Source organism: Phyllostomus discolor, chromosome 5, assembly GCF_004126475.2.
Source record: "Phyllostomus discolor isolate MPI-MPIP mPhyDis1 chromosome 5, mPhyDis1.pri.v3, whole genome shotgun sequence".
Taxonomy (NCBI): Eukaryota; Metazoa; Chordata; class Mammalia; order Chiroptera; family Phyllostomidae; genus Phyllostomus; species Phyllostomus discolor.
The window spans coordinates 42,562,171-42,588,523 of NC_040907.2; the positions used below are offsets into that span (position 1 = coordinate 42,562,171).

At 42.4% G+C, this 26,353-nt stretch overlaps 1 protein-coding gene across 10 annotated transcripts in view; it reads left to right on the plus strand.

The window, feature by feature from the left end:
- The window catches only part of FGGY (FGGY carbohydrate kinase domain containing), a 390,193-nt gene that overhangs the window by 43,310 nt on the left and 320,530 nt on the right, over positions 1-26,353 (plus strand). For all 10 annotated transcript variants that reach the window (XM_028513518.2, XM_036026185.1, XM_036026179.1 and 7 more), the window contains one exon: positions 23,922-24,010. In XM_028513518.2, the coding sequence (XP_028369319.1) occupies positions 23,922-24,010 (89 nt within the window). The remainder of the gene's footprint in view (positions 1-23,921; positions 24,011-26,353) is intronic.

Genomic DNA, 26,353 nt, shown 5'->3' on the forward strand with positions numbered 1-26,353 from the left:
CATTATGTTTGATTTTTCCCAGCAGCTCTCTGAGGAAGGTTGATCCCATTTTATTGATTAGGTTGCAGTTAAATCACTCCTGTTTTCATACATTTAACTCATGCAAGGCAGTGTGTTAAGTGTTTAACCCAGATGATCACTTAGAGTCTTAACAGCAATCCATTGGAGAAGGGTTTCTTCTACTTTTTTGGTGTGTGGTTTATAGAGAAGAAAACTAAAGCTAATAGAGATTAACCAACTCATCCAAAGTGACACAGTAAGTATGTGACAGAGCCAGGATTTGAACTCAAGAATGGCTGACTCCAAAATTGGTTCTCCTAATATCTAGTACTCTGCTGAAGTTCAGAGAGGTTAATTACCATTCCAGTTAGAAAGTGGCAGAGTTGGGATTATAATCCAGATGTCCGGACCAGAACCCTCTTTCTCTACACACTTATAGCCCCAGGTGTTTAATCTCTGGCCTTGGTGGCATTTTAGGGTATTCCTTTCTTATCTCCCCTGAAGTTGAGTTTCCATGTCCTTGACTGATATGGTGATCTCTGGTCAAAGCACTTGCAGGTGGTTCTCATTTCCAGATGTTAGGATCCTTTATGAAGTGTGGAGAGTGGTGATGTCAGCTTAATGGTTCCCCTTAGAGCTGAACGTGTGAGAAGGTTCAAGTCCTCTGGGAACCTTGGACTAGAAAACCCGTAGGTGGTCTGATGAGGAGAGACTCCATCTAATAACTATGACCTGGCATGATTTATTTGGTGGCTCTATGGAAAATGTATATGGGGGGAGTTTAAGGGTGCTGAGAAGGGCTCCTTGGATTGCCTTTGTTCCCATGGGGAAGAAGGAGGATAAACAAAAATGGTGTCAATAATCTGAGCAGGCTTGGCTTGTTATGTTTTGTATATATAGCTGTTCTGTGAGTTTTAATTTTTAGAAAGGCTTTTATAGTTACTACAGTTCAGAAACATAGGGTGTCTTAGGAGTTGGGGTTTTCAGGATCCTGATTTGTCTCTGCTAACAGCACATTGTGTGACTGTGGGCAGAGCAGTTCTCATCCCAGACACCATTTTTCCATCTATAACATTTGAAAACCTGATCCAAACATATGCTGGAATACAAATCGGGATATAGAGCTGCCCCCACACTCTGCTGTGTGTTCTGTGGGCATTGCTTGATTTAATCTCCTAACAAGCTGTGCCTGGAGGAGAACATGGAAGACTGGGGCTGAGAGGGAGAGTTAAATGCCTTTCCCAAAAAGATGGTAGAGCCAGAATTTAAATCCATATCTACTGGGCTCCAAACCCAACTCACCCAATCAGGTCAGACAGTACTAAAATCCCTCCATATGGGTGCTACTCAGGGTAGGGCCAGGAAGGAGGGCAGTGGTTGCTTCAAGCCTGCCTAAACATGGTGCAGGAGAACAAATAGGTTGGGTTTATCACCCTTCTTGGACACAGGTAGGGAAGAGTTGTACTGTATTAAGTGAGGAAAACCAAGTAGGTGGTCATTGGTGCACTATCAGGGCCTTATGGAACACCTACTTCATGGCCAGGTCTGGGCTGTGTATCCACATTTAAATAAACATTCAACATGAACCTCTCAGGATACTTACCATAGTGCACTTGAGCTCAAAATGCACTAAATAAAGCCCACAGAAAATAAAGTTCTAGATTGCATGGCTCTGATTGTGACTTTCAAAGACTATCTGTCCATCCATTCATCCATCTGTCTAACTAATTCCATTTCAGAATTTCCTGAATAAGGCTCTAAATACTGCTTCACTCCATATTTAACTACCTGAAGGTTGAGCCTTAAATCCATTTGAAAAAAATTTAAGTTTATTTTTATTTCTTTGGTAAGCACGCACAGGAATCCTTGTGGAGATTCCCTTTGGTTTAGCTATGATTGCAAATTGAAAAGCAAAGCTATTTCTCAAATCAGTTTTAGCATCTCCTTAAAGGTCTGGCCAGGCTGGCTTATAGTGCTTCTCAAACTTTAATGGGTAAATAAATCACATAGAGATCTTGTTAAACTGCAGATTCTGATTTAGTAGCCCTGGGGTAGGGAGTGAAAATTTGCATTTCTAACAAGCTCCCAGGTGTTGCTGATGTTGCTCTCCTGCAGACCTATGAGACCACTTTCTGTGCTAAAGGCTCTGGAGAATCAGTAAACAGTACTTTGTTTTTAGTGGGGTAATAGGAGACTGAGGCACAGGGAAGTTAGATAGCTTCCGTGGAGCTATCCAACTGCACATTCAGTTTCCGACCATGAGACTCTGTGTGCTGGGTTCATTGGGCTGTCATTTGTTTGTTCTTTATTCATTCCTTAATTTGCCAAATTTTAACCGAGGTCCTGCTCTGAACCGGTAATGTGGTAGGCTTGGGGGGCATGGGGGCAAAGAGGACTCAGCCTTTCCCTCCAGTGGCAGAGACGCCACTGGGGATAACGGTGGGGGCGCATAAGGAAGGAGTGGGTGGATGGAAAAGACAGGAAAGGAGCCATGGGGAGGTGTGCTAAGCACTGTGATGCAGGAATGTGCAAAGTGCTTTCAGAGAAAATAATTTACTTCCTGGAGGAGTTGAGATGAGCCTCAAGATACGAGTGGAGATTTTGCCTGATAGAGAAGACAGGAAGGATGAGAGAGAGAGAGAGACTGAGACTGACTAGAGTTCATTTATGGTAATGTAAGTGGGTCCCAGGATAAGAGCCTAGGGTGCTTCCCTGAGTAAAGCAGGAAATGAAGCCAGGGCTCAGTTTGTTAAGGGCTTATTTGATGATAGAGATTGGTTGATGGTTTTTAGCCAAGGTGTGAAAAAATGTGTGTGTTGGGAGAAGAACTTATTTTCTTCCCTCATTATAGCACTTTGTTGCCTTTGCTCTTAGGATGAGTTCTGAAATTTGTGGCATTGCCCAGAAGATGGTATCTTATGTCATTTTTGTTTCCTTCTTTGTGCTTACTGTGTGTTCCTCACCTTGCTCACCCTAGTCCATCCACAGGGATCCCCTCAGGGTGCCTCAAACACACCCAGTTCTTACTGCTTCAGAATCTTGACTAGGCCTTGGGTCAGGGGCCCAATCTGGCCTACTGCCTGTTTTTGGATGTCCTGGGAGCTAAGAATAGCTTTTACATTATCAAATGGTTGAATAAGAATCAAAAGAAGAATAACATTTTGTGACTTGTGAAAATTATATGAAATTAAAATTTTAGTGGCCATAAGTAAAGTTTCATTGGAACACAGCCGTCCTCATTCATTTCTGTGTCATCTTTTGCATTACGGTGGCAGAGCTAAGTCACACAGGTTTTGTTGCTGGGTTTAGAAGTTCTGTATATCTGCCCCTCCCATCTCCCCAGTCCATGCCTCTCTGCTTCTGTTCCCTATAACATGTTGGAAAAGTGAGTAAATGATTCTCTGAATGGTTCTAATGTGCCGTTTCCTGTATATGTAGATTCTTTGGAGGGACTGGGAGCTTGGGTGCCTAGAGAGGTGATTTGATAACTTCTGGCTGTGGAAGGTGTCAGCTGAGTGCTTTGCAGTAAGACCTGGAGACAGAAACTGTACGGCCTGCAAAGCTGAGAATATTTACTCTCTGGACCGTTGGAGAAAACATTTGCTGACCCCTGGACTTGACGATGTGATGTTGTACCTTCTGCCCCAGAACATTACTCCCTTTACTCACCACTGATTCTGACTCATGATTTAGGTCTCAGCTTTATTGTCACTTCCTTAAAAAAGCCTTTCCTGACCCTCAAATAAATAAGAAGTCTTTTGTCTTTGCACTCTTAATGTTACTTCATCATATCTTTCATAAATTGTAATCATATGTCAAATGATTACAAATCATGATTTGTATGATGCTTGCCCTCTCCAACCATTGTAATCCACAGCAGGATGGAGATCATCTCCGTTTTGTTCTTTGCTGTGTTCCTACTCCTAATCAAATACCTGGCACTTAAAGGTACTCAATGCCTATTTTTCTGAATAGAGTGGCCCAATAAGGGGCTGTTGCAGCACTCCAGATGATAAGTAATGACACCTGAATTAGGCACTGGGGGATGGAGAAGAGATGGGTTCCAGAAATGGTTAGGGCACAGGTGGCAAACACAAAGCCCATGGGCCGTGTTGGGCCCTCTACCTTGTTTTATCCTGCCTGGCACCTTGTTTCTACCCAGCAGCAGTTCCAAGCTCTCCCTTAACTGTTAAGGATTAGTTACATTTATACAGCCCTAAAATTACATTCGGCCCTTTGAAGACAACCATGAGGCTGATGTGGCCCCTGGTGAAAGTGAGTTTGACACCCCTGCCTTAGGGGATAATATCAGCAGGACATTGAGACTGATTGGCTGTGAGGGGTGAGCTAGATGGAGGAGCCAGAGCTGGACACTCACTTCAGTAGTGCTGCCATCCGTCTGCTCCTTGTCCTTAGCCTGCCATCAGGTGTCAGAGGGAGCCGGGCAGAGTTAAGAGTTCAGACTTACCAGAAGACAGAAGTGATGCACTAGGACCACCATAGCTCTTGGGCGAAGTCACTCAGGTCCTAGTCCTGCAATATGGAATTTTAATCATGCCCTTTATATTTAAGGTTTATGTGCTTCAGGTTGACGTATGTCTCCTTAATAAGAATTGTCAGATAAAAGGAAAAATGCCATTTGAATTTCTCATAACCCCCAGCAGTCTGGCTTTTCCATTTGGTCTCAATGATTCTGACTCTCCTCTTAATGAAGGCCAAATGTAAATTAAGATCCGTCAGGCTGGAGCAGCTGGAGTCTCCTATCTTTATAAACATGAAACATGGTGGGGTAACAAGGTGCAGACCGAGGAAGGTCAGGGAAGTTAACGGGCTGATGCCAGTCCTGACAGCTCAGTGTTAATGGAAGATAATTAACTGGCTTGTAGAGGCTGCATGGAGATATTCCAATGGTCTTTTGACTCATTTTCTATTTTTGCCATTGTCAGCAGAGCAGAAAGCTAAGCATTTTATAGTTTGAGATTTTAATTTTTTATTCCAAAGGTCTGGAACTGACTGGCTGGAACGTTGGAAGGTTTTGTTGATGGGTTTAGAAATACTGTATATCTGTCCCTCCCATCTCCCCAGTCCATGCCTCTCTGCTTCTGTTCCCTATAACATGTTGGAAAAGCGAATAAATCATTCCCTGAATGGTTCTAACATGTAGATTCCTGTATGGAATCTAATATGTAGAATGGTTCCTGTATATGTAGATTCTTTGGAGGGCCCTGGGAGCTTGGATGCCTAGAGAGGTAGGTGATTTGATAACTTCTCCTAGCTGTGGAAGGTGTCAGCTGAGTGCTTTGCAGTAACACCTATTAAAAAGAAAACAAGGAAAGAGATGAAAATAGTAGGTCAGGAAAGCCTGGTTTGAATCTCCTGTAAAATTAGAGGCTTGTCTTGTCTTAATTTTTCATTCTTCTTGATGTTATAGTGACATCTATTCTCTTACCCTTAGGTTTCTTCTAATCTGAAGCTTTATGAAAGATAAACAATACAATTTCCTTTCTATGAAATACATCGATTTTTCAAAATGGCAATATAGTAGAAACTATAGTCTTTCTCTGTTAGTTACTCTGGCTTCAAATTTCATCCGTAGATCTGTGGTTCATCTACATTCATCTGATTGTAGCAACAGAGCTAATACAAGATGTTGAGGAACTTAGGGAGATGCAAGATGATTCTGTCACAAAAACAAATAGAGGGTTTGAAGCCAAACAGACTTGCATTTAAATCTTCCTCCACCATTTACAGTTTGGGGACCTTAGACAAGCCAAATCAACTTCTCTGAGTCTCAGAGCACTTAGTTACAAACTGAGGATACTCTGAGCTTTGCAGAATTATTTTAATTAGTGAGATGTTACCTAGTGCCTTATACAGTAGATATTCATATAGTAGCTAAATCTTTATTTCCATGGTGTTTAAAAGTGTTTTTTTCTCTGCTGATGGGCATGTCAGTAACATCCTGTCACCAAGTGAGAGAATTTTAAACAGCAGAATATCTTATTTCATGGAGCTTGTTGTAATGAGTGGTATGTTTTTCCTGTTTGACTAATAACTAAGGAAAGCATCTAAAACCACCACAGAGTTGTCATAGGCAATCATAGAAAATTGACAGGAGAAGAGTACAGAACATATTTTCAGAGTCATTCATTTATTTGAATCATGCACATCCTATGTGTAATCGCAGCACCAGAAGTCATCCGGCATTGAACTGCAGAGCAGATTGATTTACTGAATACTTTCTATTTGTTTCCCCTAACATTCATCATTCATTGCTTTCAGCCACAGAATTATTTTATTCACAAGGATTAATTTATTGAATCTTTACACTCATCTTGTTGGGTAGATGTTATCTTTTTTATGGATGAGGAAACTGAAACACGAAAAAGTTATATGACTTACTCATGGTCTCATACCATGTAAACAGACTAACATCAAGAGCCACACCCTAGCCCTGCCCCACCCCCCTCACGTGGGCGAGTGTGCCGTTCACTTTGGAAATGCAGCATTGGTCTCTGCATCCAAGAAATTACAGTCTGATTGGATCTACTAAGATATAGATCAACTAAGCAGTAAGAACACAATAAGGAAATAGATAACAGTAGCTAAAGTATATATAATGCTTATTATATATCTAGCACTTTTCTAAGTATTTTATTCATGTTAACTCATTGAATCCTCACAACCACCCTGTGAATTAAGTGACATCTTTTACAGATGATAAAATCAGCTCAGAGAGGTTAAGCAACTTGCTGGAGGTCCCTTGGCTAACATGTGGTCAGGCTGGGAATAGAACCTTGGCATTTCAGATCCAGAGTATGGTCATCACTGTTTCACTCACTGCTTCTTCGAGTGTTTGCCTTGCAGGGTTTGAATAAAGTAGTTCAGGGAAGAAACTTTGTAAGTAATGACTTCAGGAGTATCTGAGGCCAGGAGCAATGGATGCTGGGTTCATTTTCTTCACTAAACAAATGTTGAGTGTCTCCTATGTGATACGCAGTGTGCTGGGAGTTGGGAATGCCAAGGTGTGTAGGACAGATGAGAGCCCTGGGCAGGATTTTGGGAACTTAGATTCTAGGGTAGAGAGACATAGAATTTATTTTCTGGAAAATTGCTATGAAGGAAAAATACAGATGAGCAGATTTGGCATGGCTACTGTGTTCTCTCTTGGGAGCTTTTGTTTGACCTGAATGATGAGATTTTCAGGAAGAGGGAGCAGCAGATTCACTGAGGGGAAGAAAGTACCTGTGAGATCAGCACAGGAGGTCAGCAGGGCTGCGAGGGTATGAGCAAGGCAGAGAGTGGTAGGGGTGGCTGAGAGAACTGGGCAGACGACAGGTCCTACACAGCCTTGAGGCCGTGGGCAAGAATTTGGATTTCTATTCTAAGAGAGAGGGATATGGTTGATGGATTTTAAGCATGGTTATGACAAGATCTGTTTTATGACTTAAAAAAGTCACTCTGGCTATGCACTCAAGTAGATAATAAATGTTTGTATAGCAACAACAAAGTTTACACTATAATGCTAAAGAAAAATTACAGGATGAATATACAGTGTTATAAATACATTTGTTTAAGGAATGTTCAGTATAGAATAAAAGACTGTCTATGGGGCACTATGGTTGCTGTAGTCTGCTACTGCTATAGTGCAGTGCTCATGCTTTTATTGCTTCATAGTAATTTTTTATTAAAAATAATCTTGTAATCATAGCTCACTTTTCTGGTTGACAGTTCTTTATTACTTAGTATGGGATTTTTTCCCCCCTTGGTCTTGTTTCCCTAAAAAGCACTATATGGGGTGGGGCGGCGGGGGGGCTTCATGTGCAGTATTTTCTTTAAACTCTTCAGTGATGTAGTTTTATCCCATTATTCAGATGAAGAAACTAAGGCCCAGAGGGCTTGCACATCGTCCTCAAGCTACACAACAAGTAAGTGGTCATCGAAGATTCTCACCAAGGCCAGCCTGCCTCCAGCTCCTGGGCTGGACCCATTGGCCCTCAGTGCCTACTCTCAAAGGGCACTCGTTTCCTCCCACGTGCCGTGGCTGCAGGCTAGCAGACCACATGCAGAATCTGGTCCCCAGATGGATTTTGTTTGCCCCACCCTGTGCTTGAAAAAATTTTAAAAAAGTTAGTTTCCAACATTGAAAAACTAAGACATTTTACATAAAAATCCAGATTTTCTACTTTTCTAGAAAAAATAACAAAAGCACTTTGCGATCCTGGGCCCACACTCCCATGCCAAGGGCCTTGCCTTGGGGGAGTAGGGCCTGCCCGCATCAGAAGGGGCAAGTGTCCTTCATGGGGCAGCAGTCCCCACCCAGCCTGCTTCACTCATTTCCTTTCTAGCACAGCGCCCCCCCCCCCCCCCCCCCCCCGGCATTTGTATTTGAGACCCAGGCTGTGGGAATTTTTTTAAAATAGAGTCCATCATTACTTTTCCTATAACAAAATGCTTAGCAAAATGGAAAGACTTTCCAGATGGTGAATTTCTTGGTCAGTGGCTCAAAGAAAACCATACCCATAATATGTCTTCAGTCTTTGCTCAGGTTTTTCCTTGTGCCTGGGAAACTTACAATACTTTCTTCTTTCACTTGGGAAGACTTACTTATACTAATAATTCTTCAAGGCTCCAGAGAGCTTTCCTTGACTTTCTCCCTTGAGCGTTGATTAGGGTTCTGCCCTCTGTCCCCTGTGGCATCCTCCCCTTACCTCTATCCTTGAGCTTATTACACTTTATTGTGTATAGGGCACTGCTTAGCATTAACATTGATAACTGAGTAAGTGTTTGAATGGGTGATGGATGAACGTATTAAATCATTTATCATGACATTTTCGATTGTTGGGTATGTCTGCCCAGTAGCTCCAGTCCAAAGGAAAGATCCACAGCACACCGAGCATCAGTTACTTTTCTCTTCCCCATTGTGGAAAAGGAAGTGTGGAGCATTACCATTCCTTTCCACCCCAGAGCCGCCCCTTGGCTGCACTCCTGTTAACCATGAGTCACGGCTTTTTTTGTATGTGAAGTGAACCCTCTAGATTGAAGCAGTAACTCCTCAACGCCTCTCCTTGTGGTGGATAACCCCTTCATGTTGCTCCCGACATCCTTCAAGAGAACAGAACCCAAGACTTAAATACTGAATCAAACAGGCTCTCTTCAGAATGTTTATACCTGGGTCCTGTTACATTTGGACCAGATTCTGCCCAGCCTTTGAGCAGTGAGGACAGTGTTGTCAGCTGTTGTCAGAGCATCTGTTGTGCGTTTTCTCTCCAGGGTGGTCTGCCCATAAACTGGCCTCGTAACTGAATATACGTGGTGTTGAGGCCGGGGACCTGCCTTCACTGACCTGGACTGCGATTCTTTCCTTATCATCCTTGCACTTACATATTTGATGCACGCCAAATAGGTGTGTGTTCTTTCAGTTTTATAGTCCAACAAAGTAATTTTAAAAGGCAGACGAAAGAAAAGAAGGATTTGTCCTGACCCCTAGAAACATTTAATAAATGTCAGCTATTACTACAATACTATATTTTGTGTTTAACCTAATGGCTTATGGCAGGCAGACTTTGACATCTGTTTTTTTTATTTGATCAATGACGTAACCTTGTGAGGTAAATATTACTATTTGCCACATTTTGCAGATGAATACAAAAAGCCTCGAAGAGGTGAAATGACTTAGCTACAGGATTGGTCTTCATAAAGGTCTTTTGCCTCTAAATCCTGTCTTGTTTTTTTTTTTCTGCTGCACTATCCATGTTCCTTCCTCATTTGGGTTGGTGGCTTGTTACTCAGCTCCGTATGAGCAGGGATCAAATCTATTTATTCATGCTTGGCTGTTGTGCCTTCAGAGCCAAAGACAGTGCTTGGCATTGAAAACATGTTCAGTAAGTATTTGCTAAATGAATTCATGTTTCCTGGTCAGAGCCAGACATAATGGCTCTAGTGGTCAGGCCCTTGTGCCCGGCCTCCTGCTGCCAGCCTCCCTGACCTCTGTGCAGGCTCTCAGCTACATCGAGGCATTTCTAGTGTAACCAGAGAGGTGAGAGAAAGATTGCTAAGTTCAGCTGGCTTTATGCCTACATGAGATGATTTGACGTTAAAACGAAAATTGAATAAAATTCTTCGCTCACAGTGGCTAAAATAGAGGTCACACCTACTGGAGGAAAATACTGTTTTTAGAAAAGACGCTAAAAAGGGCAATGCATTTAATATGCGCCATGATACAAGAACTCATCAGCACCGTCTTCCACATTGAGGTGGGCTGTCACGTTGGGTATCTGGAAACTTGGGATAGGTAGATGTTGACTGAGGCAAAGGAGGAGGCAGGCCATAAATCCCAAAAGTTGCAAGGCAGGGCATTCTTCTGGAAGGGTAAGTAAACCTCACTTCTGTGGACATGTGTGTTGGCTTTAACTCTTTGTTGTTGTTGTACTGTTATCTTCAAAACTGGAATAACTATTCTGCTGCTGTAGGGATGTATTCATTTAATCAGTGATGTAAACCTGTCTAGTGCCTACTCCACAGAAGGCATAGTGCCTGGTGGTGGGGAGACCATGCAGAAGGCAGGGGTGTCCTTTACGTCAAGGAGCTTCCAAGTCTAGGACCAGGTGCAAGAGGCTGTGAAAGCCCTGTTTTCCCACATTTTACTATTAAAATTTTCAAGACTACAGAAAACCTGAAAGACTTTTATAGGGACCACTCAGAACTATCATCTGGAGTCTGCCATTAACATTTTATTGTACTTCCTTTCCATCTCTCAGCCTTCCTTAAGTTTTTGGAGTAAGTTGAGCCATCATTATACTTGTGAATGCAGTTTGAAATACTAAAGACCCTTCACGATTCTGAGATACTTTATAAATTCTATCAATATTTAAAATATTGATCCTACTTGATTGCTGTCTATAAACATCATCAGCACCTGCACTAGAATTTATTAAATATCTACTGTGTGCTTTTAAGTCTGCTGTCTCATTTAATTCTTCAGAAAATCCTGTGAAGTAGATGTTATCACTTATTTTGCAGATAAAGAAGCTGAGGGTGGCAGGAGTTAAGGAGCTCCTTAACTCCTTAACAGAATAATTCAAGTTCTAAACTATTTGATTTAAACTATTTGATTTATAACTCAAGATTCTAGAACAGAATTCTGCCTGGTTATGAAAGAAAGACACTGCCATAGGCAGGAGGTAGAGGACAGGCACTACTGAGGAGTAGCATTTGACCTTGGTGTGGAGGGAAGGCACAGACTAAGAAAGATGGAATGGAGAACAGTCCAAGCCAGGGCAACCATCTGAGCAAAAGTGTAGGAAGAAGCATCAGCTGCATCCCTGGCCATGGAAAAGGGCAGCCTGAGAAATGTGTGCTGAAGTGCAAGAAGAGGTCATTCTGGATTTGGATTAGACACACAAGTCAGAAGAAAAGGCAGCTACCATCAGTCCTGAGCAGGCAGTGGTTTGGTGAATCCAATTTTAGGAAGGTTAGGATAGCAACATGGTGAGCTGTCTAGAAGGGAGAAAGGTAGAAGGCAGGAGAACCAGCTCTTTTAAAGAGCTGCCTTCTCCCTCTCCTTTGCATTCACCTTAAATGTTTACCTTTTGAAAAATAAATCAATTATTCAGCTAGTTCCTTACCTCTTCTGAACCCTGGGGTCCTGGAAGTTCTCCTATAGCCAAGACCTCACTCAGGACTTGTCTCTGCACATCAGGCTGTGCCCAACCTACTGTTTGAGTGATAAGAATGATTCAGGGATCCCCATAAAAGCCCATGTCTCTCTGAATCCTTCCTGTATGGAGAGGCTATGGGTTAGGTAAAAGTTGTGAGCAACCTCAGTAATAAAAGAAAGTATGGTCTCAACCCTGCAGCCCCATCAATACTTAACACCTACACACCCTCCCAAAAAGTCGCTTTTGTCTGACTTCCAGGCTTTGCAACCCCAATCGTCAGTGTCTTCTGGCTCAGAAAGGGGAGGACCTGGGGTGTTCAGAGGGAATTGTAGAGCTGCCTGAGTGAGCGTCTCTGCTCCCCCGGCCCCTGTCTCTTGTGAGGGCTTTGCTGACAGATCTGAACTGAGGCACAGACAGACATTTTCTCCCAGGAGTGGCACATGGATAGCTAGCGTTTTGGAGCTTGCCTAAGTAAAGCAAAGCAAGCAATTAGGAAATAAAATCATTTTCCCAATTAATTATGCTTCATATTATTAATAGTAAGAATTTCATTTTCCCTAGTATTATTTTTTATTATTAGAACTTCATCACTGAATTAGTGAAAATTATTGTTCATGGACTAGCACCAGGCCATGATCTGGCATTTGGGAACAAGTGGTCTGCATGACCCTGAAGCTTTCCTCAGTGCTGGCATTCAGTGAGCCTAAGATGGATGAGAAGACAACCAGACCTGAGTGAAGCCAACTGCAGTTGTCTTGGCCCAAGGCCTTGTGGTCTGGCTTTGGCTGGGGGTCAGAGACAAGCCCGTGGACCTGAGAAAGAGAGTGAATCACTATGCCGGCATTTATCGAGCACCTCCCATGTCCTGGGAAGGAGCAACTGGACAGTGGTGAAGGAGTATTGATTGGGTTTGGAGTTCCAGTGGCCAGGGTTTTACCCCAGGCTTTTCACTTACTATCTGCATGGTGTTGGGCAATTCACTTCACTCATGGGCCTTAGTTTCCTGTCTATAAAATGGTATTGATAAGCATTTTGTATCAGAAGATATTTGGTATGTTATAGAATGCTGGTGTGAGGGATGTATATTCAGATGATGATGATGGCAGAAGATAGCTTTTGGAAAGAAAATTAGTGAGGCCTATTTTTTATACTTCTCTGTAGATGCAGTTAAGAAAGTCAAGAGTGAAGGGAAAGAAAATTTGCATTGTTCTTTACAAACAACTTGGGGAGCAGGTATTATTTCCGTTGGAGCAGGGGGGAACAGGCTGGGGGAGGTTCACTTCATGCAGCTAGTGAGTGGGAAAGCAGGGCATGTAACTCAAACATTACTAGAACCTGTGTTCTTTCCACAACAGTTCAGAGGCCAGGGGTTGCAGGGAGTAGAGGAATCAGGGAGAGAGTAAATCTATCTGCAGAGTTTCCAAGCAAATGTTTCCAGGGAGGTTTCACTTACACTATTATTACTAAGTTATAGGGTATGGTCTTTAGCCACAAACATTCTCAAGATGATGGCTTTAAGAATGGGTATATGTTTTAGAAGTTGTCTAAAAACAGTGTGGTACTGATGAGTTCCTACCAGAGTTGATCAGAGACATTCATTCATTCAACAAGCATTTATTGAAAACTTATTTTATTCCAGGTACTTTGTTAACTGCTGAGAATAGAGCAGTAAATAAAATAGAGTCCCTGTCCTCAAGCTGCTTATATTCTAGAAGAGGGACAGAAATAAAGTCACAGTGTAATGTTACCAGAATGGAAATTGAGGTCACTCTCAGGAGAGGAGTCTGGAGGAGGTGCTATGTAGGCTGGGGGCTGTAGGATGGAATCAAGTTAGCTAAGTGCTCTGGTGAGGTGGCTGCTTGTGAAAGGCAGGCTAGTAGTATGGGAGAGCCTGGGGAGAGGTCTGGCTATCAGAGGAAACAAGCAATCAGTGGGGTTTATATAGTATGTATAAGTGCTGCAAATACAGTATGGTGAGAGCTTAGACTGGGAAAGAACAGTTCAATGAGACAGTCGAAAACCACCTTTTGTGTCCCTGTTGTGTATTCAATACTACTCATATCAGGAATTTCCTTTCTGGACATCATGGGATGGAGCCAGTTCATGTTAGCCACACTCAGAGCAAAGATAGAAGCCATCTGCCACACCTTTTCTGACTCTGCCATCTCAAGGTCCTGGACCTGCAAACTCACTGAAGATGAGCCCAGTGCTCATGGAGCTGCAGTGTCCTCAGTGGGCAGAAGGAGAAGCTCTTCTCATTTCAGTCATCTCAGGGCTAGGCTAGACAGTGCCCCAGAGGGTACAGCAGTGAATTAACCCCTATTGCCCAGGAGGGTGGGACTGAACACCAGGCAGGGCTCTTTCCACCTCTGCTTTGGTGGGCGTGTGACTCAGAGGCGATGACATCAGCCATGACTTCATTCACCCAGAGGAGAGACAGTGTGCTGACCAAGTGGGGCCCTGGCTCCTGCTTTTCCTTCTCCATGCTGTGTCTCAACGGGGACATTGTCATGGTCTTGCTGTTGTTTTCCATACATCTTTTTTATTTTAAGTAGTTTCTGTCTTTCTTTTTATTTTTCACTTTTTAAATTTCTCATGTTAAACCTATGCTTCTTTTCATCCCACTCCCTTTCTCTTGTTGTCCTTATTTTGCTTTTGTCTTAAATATCATCTCCTTCTTCTTCTTCTTAATCTTTCTTGTTACATTTTCATTATTGCTCATCTTCCCTTTTGCCTTTCCTTTTTTCTTCCTTTCTTTCCCTATGCTGATTCTCCTGCCCTCTACCTTTCTCCCTTCCAGACAGCTCACCATGTTGCTATCCTAACCTTCCTAAAACTGGATTCACAAACCACTGCCTGCTCAGGACTGATGGTGGCTGCCTTCTCTTCTGACTTGTGTGTCTAATCCAAATCCAGAATGACCTCTTCTTGCACTTCAGCACACATTTCTCAGGCTGCCCTTTTCCATGGCCAGGGATGCAGCTGATGCTTCTTCCTACACTTTTGCTCAGATGGTTGCCCTGGCTTGGACTGTTCTCCATTCCATCTTTCTTAGTCTGTGCCTTCCCTCCACACCAAGGTCAAATGCTACTCCTCAGTAGTGCCTGTCCTCTACCTCCTGCCCATGGCAGTGTCTTTCTTTCATAACCAGACAGAATTCTTAGTTTAGAAATCAAATAGTTTAGAACTTGAATTATTCTGTACTATTTATACATTCCTGCTGAGTGCTTCACATGCACAGACTCCTTGCTTTACCTGTCCAGTACACAACCTGCGAATTGGGCCCAGTACATTTCTGCCTTTCATGGCCCACCTTCATACCTAGCACACATCTGGCTGCAAGCCAGGACTGATAGACAGATTTTTGCATGGCCAATAAATATTTCATTTAAGACATAGTTATTTCATGTTAAGTCTAGGGATACAGATAGATAAGTATAGTCCTTCCCTAAAAAGAGCTAAGAGTCTAATAGGGGAGATGGGTAGGTCCCCATACAATTTGAGAAGAGGAAGGAAGTGGAGGAAACTGACATTTACTGGAGATATGCCAAGATGGGCACATTAACATGTATAGCCTCCTTCATTGGAACCCTACTAACATATGAACAGTTAAATATTGCTGTAAATGAGCAAAGTGAGACCCATAGATATTAGATGACTACTGGCCGGCACAACTAACAAGTAGGAGAACCGAGGTTTCAACTCAAGTGTTTCAGTCTCCAAAGCCCCTGCTCCTTTCTGAAGACAGGAACAACAGGTGGAACTGACATTCTGACTACTGACTAGAACGATGTTTAAGTAGTGCTTACTGTGTGCCAGATTTTGTTCTAAACACTTCATATATGTTTGCTCACTTGTTCCCTCAACAACTCTATGGTGTAGGTAGTGGTATTGCACTCTAATTATTATGGGACAAGGAAATTGAAGTAAAAAGTAGTCAGGTAGCTTTCCCAAGGCCATGCACCTATGAGGTAGTAGAGCCAGGATGTTCACCCTTGGAGTTCAGCTCTGGAGAAGAGGCAGCAGGATGTGCAAAGTCACCTAGTTGTGGAGTAGCATCTCGCATTGCTAAAACTGCCATTGCAGGAGTCCGTTCAGACAGTCAGGGACTGTGGGGGTGCTGGTGGGTGAGAGTGTTGACATGTGAGGATAAAGAGGAAGCCCATAGCCAGGTCACAATGATCGTATAGTGTTCAGTGTCCTACACAAGGACCCTTCTCAGATTATGCAAGTACCTAGAAGGGGCGTTTTCTGTGAGGTTGGATTGTTAGTCCACCATTAGGAAGAGTTTATGAAGTTTTGATCTTCTGCAGTTTGAGTAGGGAAGAGATTTCTCAGCTGTGGCCCTTGTGTCTGCACTGTAGGAATTGAACATGGTATAAATGAACAAGGAAGGGTATATATACCCAAATAAGCCCAAAAGAAATGCTGTAGTGGAACTGTAAAGTGTACCCATTCTTTATGGGCTGGGGATAAGTAAAGTTTGGGTTGAAGGACTTTTGGGGAAGAGAGAGGTGAGGGCATTGTTGTGAGCCAGCCTGAACGTGACACCAGGCTGTCCTCAGATGTCCCAGAGCATTCAGCATTTGATGGAGCGCCTTTCCTGCTGCAGCCCCCTCTCCAGTGGCGCTTGGCAGCCATTCAGCATGGTGCTGCACTGACCCAGGAGTCCAAGCCAGGAAGTGAATGAATCCATTTCCCAATTAAAATGAAACTTCTCCAAAGGACCTGCTCACCCTGAGAAGAGAAATTTGTCTTCCTGGCAGTCTGGCTTGGCTAGAATATGTCTGAGCTCCTAAGATAGACTGTGAAAAGCCATTACTTGAATGAGAAAAGAGAAACTGGGACAGTTCTTAATCGCAACCTCATTTATTTATCCATTCATTTCTTATTTCCATTTCCACAAACTTCTGTTTAACTTGTACATCTCTGCCCATTCATTTATTTACTCATTCAGCTAATGTTATTCATCATCTATATGTCAGATACAATGCTAGGCCCTATGAATATATATATAGAAAAAAACACACAGTCCCTGCCTCTTAGGAGCTTTCGGTCTAGTGAGGGAGACTGTCACATGAAGAGGTGTGGGGAAGTGCCATGGTTGGGATATTCCCAGAGTATCTTGGGGGCACTGCACAGGGGCACCTAACTCAGGGGAATCAGGGGAGATTTTATGGTGTGGGTAACACTTGAGTTGTGTCCTAAATGGTGAGTACATGTTGGCCAGGGAGGGTGTCTCAGACAGAGTGCACTATGAATAAAAATACAATGGTGAGAAAAAGCACAGTGGATGTGGGTGATACAGTGTAGCATCTCATAGTGATCAGAGATGAAGCTGGTGAGTAAGACATGGATTGTACATGTCATGTTAATGAATTTGATCTTTCACTCCAAAGGTAGTAGAAAACTGAACGGTACAAGGTATACGGGATTGAAAGCTCCCTGTAAGTGGGGACTGTGTCTGTTGTTTGCTCATTTTATTAGCCTTGAGCATAGTGCCTGATCTGTAGAGGATATGGAATCAGTACTTAGTGAATTAATTAATGAGTTATTTATGTAGTCAAGTTTATATTTTACACAGCCACTGTATTCTAATTGTCTGTGTATAGGATACATGGGGGTGAGGAAATGGGAACACTTCATGAATTAATTGGGAGTTTAAATTAGGGTGATTGGATGTAAGGAATGAGAGAGAAGTATAGATGACTCCTTAGATAACTGGATCAACTGACACAGAAGATCAAGGAGGTGGAAAACATTTTGGGGAAGATAACATATTTCCTCTTGGGTGTGTTGAGTTGGAGGTGCAGTGAGACATCCGGCAGGCATGTATCAGAGCAGAGTGTGAAGGGGAGTTTGAGATTGGACATGTTATTCAACCTGTAGCTGGTTGGAATCATGGCAGTATTTGAGATCACCCAGCATGTGAACAGTGAGAAGAGTGGATGAGGGAAGAACTCTGGTAGTGTCCACATTTAAAGGGTGACTAAGGAAAGGAGCTCAAGAAGGAGACAGACAAGCAATGAGAAGGGTGTGAAGGGATCCAGGAGAATACCAGGAGGTATTAAGACCTTAACTTTCCACTTTCCAACTCTTCTACATTTTTCATGTTTGTTCCAAGACCTTACATCCCAAAGCCTCCTCTTCATATTATAATCCCCTCCCTTCCTCTCTCTTTCCCTCCTTCTTTCCCGTCCATAGACAGTAGCACCCACAAGAAATTGGGTTATCTAGTTCACCATGACATCCTCCTTTTCTCCTGGCACTTTTGCATTTTATTATACTTTAGGGAGGTGGACACCTGAACTAGCACTGGGCTGATCTGCAGAGCTCTGCATTTCAGTCTGTCCTTCCACTTACATGTGTGTAACCTTGGGGCATCATGGTGTGGTTCATTCCTGGATTTTAGTTTCTTACCATGCAAGAGGAGGTTTATAATTTCTTGCTCTCCCTGCCTTAAAGAATTATACAGATCAGATGAGATCATGCATGTTAAAGTGCTTTGAAAATACGAAGCTCTGTAGCAGTAATTAGAGTGAAACTCATTGACTTATCAGGCCCTCTACATTATTTCATTTAATTCTCACAATATCTCTTTGAGGTAGAGGCTAGTAATAATGGCATTTGAGGAAACTGGAGCTTAAGAAATTAATTTACTTAAAGCTACACAGCTGCAAAGTGGTGAGGACAGTAATCAAACTCAGATCTGCCTGACTCCAGAGTTCTTAGAGCCTACATACCAAAGCCTTGTTTTCCTAATGCATGTGGTGGTATCACATTCCTGGGCAAAGTCAGCTATGCTGAATATGATCAGCTTTCATGTAGATGATAACATTTTTATGGTTGGGAAGTCAGCTCCAGTGTGGATTATAAATTTGTTTCTGTACAACAGTAGTGCTGTAGGGGAGCTGGTGCTGGGCGGGAGGATGCAGGTACAAATGCGTTTCTTGAAAATTAAAGAATTTAAATTATACAATGGAACTATTTTATTTTACAAACAAATTCTATGAAATTATAGTTAAATCCTCCTCTAATGGGGGCAGTCTTATCTTATTTCAGGTTTTTGTTTCTTGGGTGCCATTTTCCACAGTAACATAGATAATTCTTTTACTTGACCTTTTGGCTTCAGCTCAAATCTCTTCCCTATGAAGCCTTAACTAAGCTACCCGAGCCCAAAGCCCTTTCTCTCCTCTGAACCCTGTCTGAGATTAGTCATTAGAGGCAACTATATGACCACACTCAAAATATTGTGACAAAGTTAGGAGGCTGACTCACCAAACCTTGGTATTGGGCTCATTACATTATTGTCATACATCATCTTAAATTAATTACCTTTTCCCTTGTGCACATCTTTTTCCAGCTCTGTTTGAACTTTAAAGAGTTTGACTTTAAATTTCTTTATACTTGAAACTTTTTTTTCCCCCATGAGTCAGCTGGCTTTCACCCTCCTGGAATTTGTCATTCTGAGGTGGATTTAGGCACATGAATATATAATTAGGATGTAGCAAAGGATGGAAGGATTCACTAAAAAGGTGATATCTGAGCTGGATTTGAATCAATGGTAGGAAAGTTTGATAGTGGGAGAAGATGCGAAAATCAATCCAAGTAGATGCATTAGCCTCAGTAGAGGCATGGGAACATAAAAATGCATAATGCATTTGGGGAAGTGAGAGAAATGAGGTGAGAGCAGAATGGAGGGAGCTAGGAGGGGTAATGGGCAGTGAATCCAGAAGAATTCATAAAAGTAATGGCCAAGTCAAAGCCAGGTTGTTAAGTGTCCTGAGAACCGTGCCAAGGAGAGAAAATATGATTTTAGGCCATAGGGAACTGTCGAATCATTTTCTACAAAGAAACACAACGATCAATTTTAAGTTTTTAGAAAGATGCCTCTGGTAGTACAAGCCTCGCAGTGTATGTTTCTAGATGTCTGTCTGACTTGCAGTATGTCCAGTGTTAGATCTCTTTCTCCGTGGATGGGAGTTTGAAACACATAATTGTTTCATTCATTCTGGGAAGGTTCTGGTTGGGGAATATGACCCACTGAGTCTTTTCAGCATCATTTTTCTTTTAAGAGTGACATTTGAGGATTAAGTTTCTTCCTGACACATCTTTCCTCTCTGGACCATCAGCCTGTGCCCTAATTTGGAGTCTTGAATGCAGAATAGGGATAAGGTTTGGCTTTTTCATGGGTTGTTGTGCTGGAAAACAACATTGTGAGTGTTTGGAATGTTCAGGCAGGATCCTTTACTGGGTGGGGAATTAGAGGGCTCTGTTTCCTCCCTTTTCTTCACTGCCCACAGCAGATATTCCAGATAGAATCTCTTTACAATTAATAATAAAATACATGGATGACCCTTTTGGAACTGGTCATCCCTGCTGTCTCTTTTACTGCTCCTTGACCCTGGTGTCTCCCGACATACAATGCAGTATTTGCTTCATTTTTCACACAGATTCCCTCAGAGTCTAGAAGCCAAGGGAGACCTTACTGCCTCCTTGGACACCACAGTGAGAGGGGAAGGGAGAAAGCCGCATGTTCCTGCCCTGAGGCTGGGGTGGCTGCTGCCTGGCCTTGAGTCTTGGATCTACTGTTCTGCCTCCACCCTCTGCTGAGACCTGCAGCTGTGTGCGCTTTGAGTAGTGCCTCCTCCCAAGAAATGCTGTAGTTTTATGAAGTAATACATGATTTAAAAAAAATGTAAAGAGTTCCTTTGGTTGCTTTCAAGCCTGGGGGATTGCTTGCTCAAAGGATTTTTATTGGAATGCAGAAGTCTTATTGCCAAGTCACACACCCCAAATCATGGCTGATGTCTTTTTCTCTTCAAAAGACTCATTTTTGTTAGTTGCTTGGTAACTGGAGTATAGACTTAACCCATTCTGCACAGAGATCTAGTTTAAACTGGATTGAGCTATGTATAATGAGGTACAACTAAAGTGGCACGTGTGCGGACTTGCTCTGTGCTCTCTCTGACCTGTCCACCATTAGTGCAGGGAGGCCGTTACTAGGTACAGGAAAGTTGAGTGAGTTTCCCAGGATTGAAAGTGAAATCTCTGAAATTAAAAAATATATACATATGTAAACAATGTGCTTGGGAAGGGTTTTTCTTTCCTTAATCTTTTTTTTTTTTTTTTACAAAAAAAGTCTTTTTCTTCTTTGTTTTGTTTTTCTTCTGTAAAGAATGGCAACAGCTTCCTTCCCGATCCTTCCAATGGCCAAAACCCTCTACACTGACAGATTTGGGGGCTTCAGGGTGGTGGTGTCTGTGATGTAGGCGGAGGAAGGAACACTCACTTTGGAGCTAGCAATCCCATGTGACCTTGGGCTAAGTTCTTGTCATCCAAACCACAGTTTCTACATCCTCTGTATTTGACTATTGTATATCGCCTACATACCTCTGAACCGCTCTGAGAATCGGATGAGAGGAGGCACGTGGGAGCACTATTTTAAGTTGTGGAGGAATGGAAGAGGGCTGTCAGTGTGTCTTGATGTAGGCCCATAGTTCACAAGGATAGAATTAATTCAGTAAGATTGACGCTGTTGGCTGGGACTGAACTGTCTGGGGAAGGGGAGAGATGGGGAGATTTTCCCCACAGAACTTGATTAAAAATTTTTCCATGGAGGCTAATGTATCCTTGACCAGTCTCTCATTTGATGACAAGGCACTTGTGAATTAGGTAGCACAACATGAACACATCATGGGATTCTCACAGGTAGTCTGTCAGCCAGCCTCTTGAAGCAAGGGGATCAAGCTTCTGAAGACATTCCTTCTCATCCTTTCTCCCTTCCCTTTGCTGGCTAACCTCCAGCCTGCTTTTGTAGAGAAAGCAGAGAGTATTGCTGTCTTCTTCTCCTAGACAATATGCATTCCGGAGCATACCTCATACTTCTAATACGATGTTGTTTCTGGTTTCTCAGCCTGTGGAGAAATTGCACTAGGGTCCCTGGCTTTGATCAATGAAGCTGGTGTGGTCTCAAAGAGAAATGGTGCTCCTGGCTGCCTTGTGCCTCCCACCTCAGTATGTGTCTTTTTGGTAAGAGGTCTGAAGTTCTCTTTGAGACGTTCTGCTTGGGTGCCCTGGTCCATGGTGGCTATCTGCATGGCCACATGCTGAAAGCTCTCATTCTGCAAGGTCTTTAATGACTCTCATCTAACAGAAGCAGTTGTTTTCTGAGTTTAGGAAGCTTGTTCAGCTGTGGAGCTGAACAAGCTTCCTAAACTCACTGGTTGAGCACTGGTTGTTGCTGAACTGGTTTTAGTGGTTCATTTCTGGTAACTGACCTTGGGTTTCTGGAGCCCTTAGAAGGAGGCACCACTTTCTTTTTCTCCCTGAGAACCAATCACTGAAATCACAAAGCATGTGGAAAGTGATTTTTTGGATTACCCAGAAGGCATACTGTTAATGTCACTAGTTTGACTCACATACTAGTTTCAAAGGCTGCCATTTTTTTATTGTGACCCGTTACTGTGTATAGATGCTACTGGTTCATAGCCGTGTTGAGCATATTTAGTCAACTTTAAGTTTTGCTTTGTTGAACATTAAAACGTTCAAAGAGAAGTTAAACCCTTTCTAGATATAAGTTCTCATCCAAATGCTTAGGAATTTAAACAACAACAAGAATAGAAAATGAACTGTTTACATCAGAACCCTTTTGATGTAATACTTAGTTTCTCTGCTATGCATAGATATCTGTGTTCATATAGTTGTGATAGGGAAGGAGGAAATAGGAAGAACTCATAGAATTTGAGGGCAAATGCTGATCAAGTCCAGTTGTATGTCTGTAAATTAGATGTAGTAACACTCAGGACTTTTGTATTGCTCTAAGGACATAGCACACGTGGAAGCCCTTCATAAACTCCAAAGCCCTCCTCACACGAGAGATTAGAAGGTGAAACCGAGCAGTTTGGTTGTTCCATAACATTTATGGAGTGCCTGCTGTGTGTCGTCCTCAGGCACAAACTGGAATATGCCTCTTCTGAACTTCTGAATTGTTACCCGTGGTGTCCCCAAAATACCCTCTTGCTCATGACATGTTCCTTGTCATTGTAGCCTCCTGGGGAGGGGATTATTGAAACCAAGACATGGACAGTTAGCTGCCTGGGTAGTAGGAAGCCTTTTTTGTTATCTCTTCTAGTCTGCTTTACTCTTTCTTCTCTTTATGAAGTTCTGCTTCTCCAGGCATAAAAAACGGCCACTTGATAGTTTCCAAGTTTATCTCACCTCCAGTTTCATTCATAGGTAGAAGTTAAATGACTCCACTGGGATCCTGATTCTAAATTCTTAAGAGAAGAGATCTGATTGGCTCAGGTCACATGTCCATTCTGGTCCAGTGAAGGGAGTGGAGTTATGTAGTTTCTACCTTACAACTAAGGGTCCAGCCCTGTGTAGGGGGAGAAGAGGGTCAGCCGTGGGATATCATGGTGCATAAACTGACAAGGTTTTTGACCTCATAGAGCTTACTATCCAGCAGGACAGAAAGACATTCACCACATTGTGTGACAGCCAGATCTAACCTGAGTAGCGTATCCTGGAAGGCCAGTTCAGGGGAGGATGGATAGGGTCAACCAAAGGGGTTGGGGTGACCTGGACCCTGGGAGGGAACAGGGTGGAGGGTGAGGAATGAATGTTCCAGGTAGGGTCGGTGGAGGAAAAAAAAAGCCCAGTGGTAGGAAAAGCTCTGACCACTTTGGCAGTGTGGAAGAAACAAATATTTTGAAAACTTATAGTAATGACTTGATTACGTGCCATTCTCCTTGGCTTAAATTGGAAGTTCTTTGAGGGCAAGAATCATATTTCCTATTGCCTTTGGAACTCATTGGTGTGGGGAGAATTTTACATGGGCAGGGCATGTTCTGTTTCACGCGTTAATTTCTTAGTGTGTTCCCCCCCCCCCCCCCCCCCCCCCCGCCAGCTTACAGCTGTTCAGCTTTGAAATCTTATATGTCTTAAAGCTTATCCTCTGGCCCTTCGCTGGGAAGATGGATTGCGTACCTTCCCAGAGTGTGCTTCCTACCCCTCCAGGTTGGCAAAGGGAGAAAAAAGGGAAATTATGGTCATTTTTGCAAGGATCCATAATTGCCAATACTTCTTTCCTATATAGGTACCACTTTTACATCATCCCCTCTCTCAACCCCTGAGCAGATGTATTATTGAGCATTGTTGGCTATGCTTTTGTTTTGAAAATTTTGCAACATTATTGAAAGAGGAGAGGAGTAGAGAAAGCAGACCATAATTGATTCTAATATATATTTAATTTGGCAGAGCTTGAGAGAGACTTGCTGGGATAAGGCGGGGCATTTCTTTGATCTCCCAGACTTCTTATCGTGGAAGGCAACAGGTGTCACAGCACGGTATGTTAATTACAAGTTTGATTTTATTTGTGCTCATCCATTCTCGGGTATCTGTATATATATTACTTTCTTAACTCACTGTGACTGGACGCAGTTTGTACATCTGCATGCGATTTTGCATACTTGAAACATCTTGAATCCATCTTCCACCTTCATTGCACATGCCCAAGCGCCATTGTTCCTGTGAGGCCCAGAATGTGGTATCCAAGGTGAAGACCATTCATTGAAATTGGACACATTTGAAAGAGACATGGGCAGTCCATCATGCAGTGTGACTGTTTTTCCAAAGGCACTTTTTACATAATGAATAAAAGGAAAGTATATTTATTGGCCCCTAAAATTAAGGCAAGAAATATGTTTTTTTAAAAAGAATTTTATTTTTCAATTATAGTCGACATACAATATTACATTAGTTTTATGTGTGTAACATAGTGGTTAGACATTTATATAACCTATGAAGTGATCTTCCTGATACGTCTAATATCTATTTGTCACCATGCATAGTTATTCTAATATCATTGACTATATTTCCTATGCTATACTTTATATCCCTGTGTCTATTTTTGTAACTGCCAACTTGTATTTCTTAATCCCTTCATCTTCTTCACCCATAAGGGATATGCATGTTTTTTAAGGAAGCTGGGTGGGTGTGTTATGAACCTATTTTGCCTTGTGTATTAATGTACCTGAATCATTGCAGAATGTAGAGATATATATGTTGGAAGTCAATAATATTTTTAAATAAATTATGAATGTTATACATAATTATGTGCTACATGGCTTGACATGAAATCTCAAACTATGCACATCAGTTGTCATTCTGATCTCAGATTTCAGAGGATGCATAAGGGGGTAGCAACGGGGTGGGGAAGGGTCTTCTTACCTTGACAGTGAGTTAGAGTCTGTAGTGAACAAATTTGTGAGGAAGAGGATCAGTTCCCAGAGGACAGATAAACCTGTATGTATGTATGTATGTATGTATGTATCTATATATCTATATGCCGAGGGAGGTGTTATATCTTAAAGTCAGCTCACTCAGAAAGGACTAAATCTTCCCCATTTTCCTTTTTATTTGAACTCAAGGGAAGCTGCAGATAGGAGCACCATTCTCCCTGTGCTCTATCTATCTCATTTGGTTTCGTTTGGACTTTGTCTTATACAGAGTTGATAAGAATGTGGTAGTTCAGCAGCAGGGGCTCTCAGAAAGGAGATAGAAGAGGACGTGTTTCACAAGCACATCATTTTTCATGTGGATTATCCTCCCTTCCTACCAATGAAATGATTATTAGTCTGGGGTCTCAGGGTAGTGGGGAGCCACATACATATACAAATGGCTTCAGTAAACTTCAGGTACTCACCCCTGTCTTGGGGAGAAAGCTCTGGAGGAGTGGTCTGAACTTGACCCCAGAAGGTACAATTAGTCACTGTTACACTGTTATCACCAATGGGGAGGCCAGGGTGTGGGTAAAAATCTCATCTTGGGCATTCCTTTTTTGGTGTGAAATTAATTGTCTGAAGTTATTTCTGGAAGGACATTTCTGTAGGTTTTTTTTTAACCTTTGTGCAGTAGTGAAAGAAATGTTTTAATTATTTTAGCCAAATGCACCTATTTAGTCAAAGCAGCTGTGGTAGTGTGACTATCAGCAATACCTCATTGGCCTGCAAACCTTGAGGGCTCAGTTTACTACAGATGGAGGAAGACCTTGCTTTCCTTCTGTTTTCTTTTTTTTAGGGGGGGTGTATGTTATTGAACCCAGGGTTCTCAGAGCTCCCCGTTTCTTTCTGATGGTACTGGATAGTCTGTGCCCCCATTTCCTGGTGTCTCATGCCATGTAAAGTCAGATAGATTTAAATGCGGTGGCATGTATACCCACTCTGCAGGCACAGTGTGACTTCCTGTCCTCGGTTCTGACACACAAGAGTTGTGTGATTTTGGGAACATCTTTTACTCCTTTGAATATCTCTTTATCTGTAAAATGGGGATCATGATGCCTATTTTGTAAGCTTGTTCAGAATGTCCTATTAAACCAGTTTTTCAAAACTATCCTGATTATAGGAATTAGTTGAATCATTTATTCAAAGCACAGCTACCCAGGACTCCCAATTTTGAGACTGTGGAATCAGAATCTCCATGGGGTACCTGGGAATTTTATGTTTAACAAGTGCTCCAGGTGGTGGTAGTTTTGGACAATTGTTGCCTAACAAAATATACATGAAAGTAGTATGGGACTTCCAGTCTTTTTCAGTGATTGGAAGGATTTTAGAAGTTTTAATGAATTTGGTGAATTTAAAAATGGAGACCTTGTGTTGACCCATCAGAGCATGCTGGGGAGCTTCCAGTGC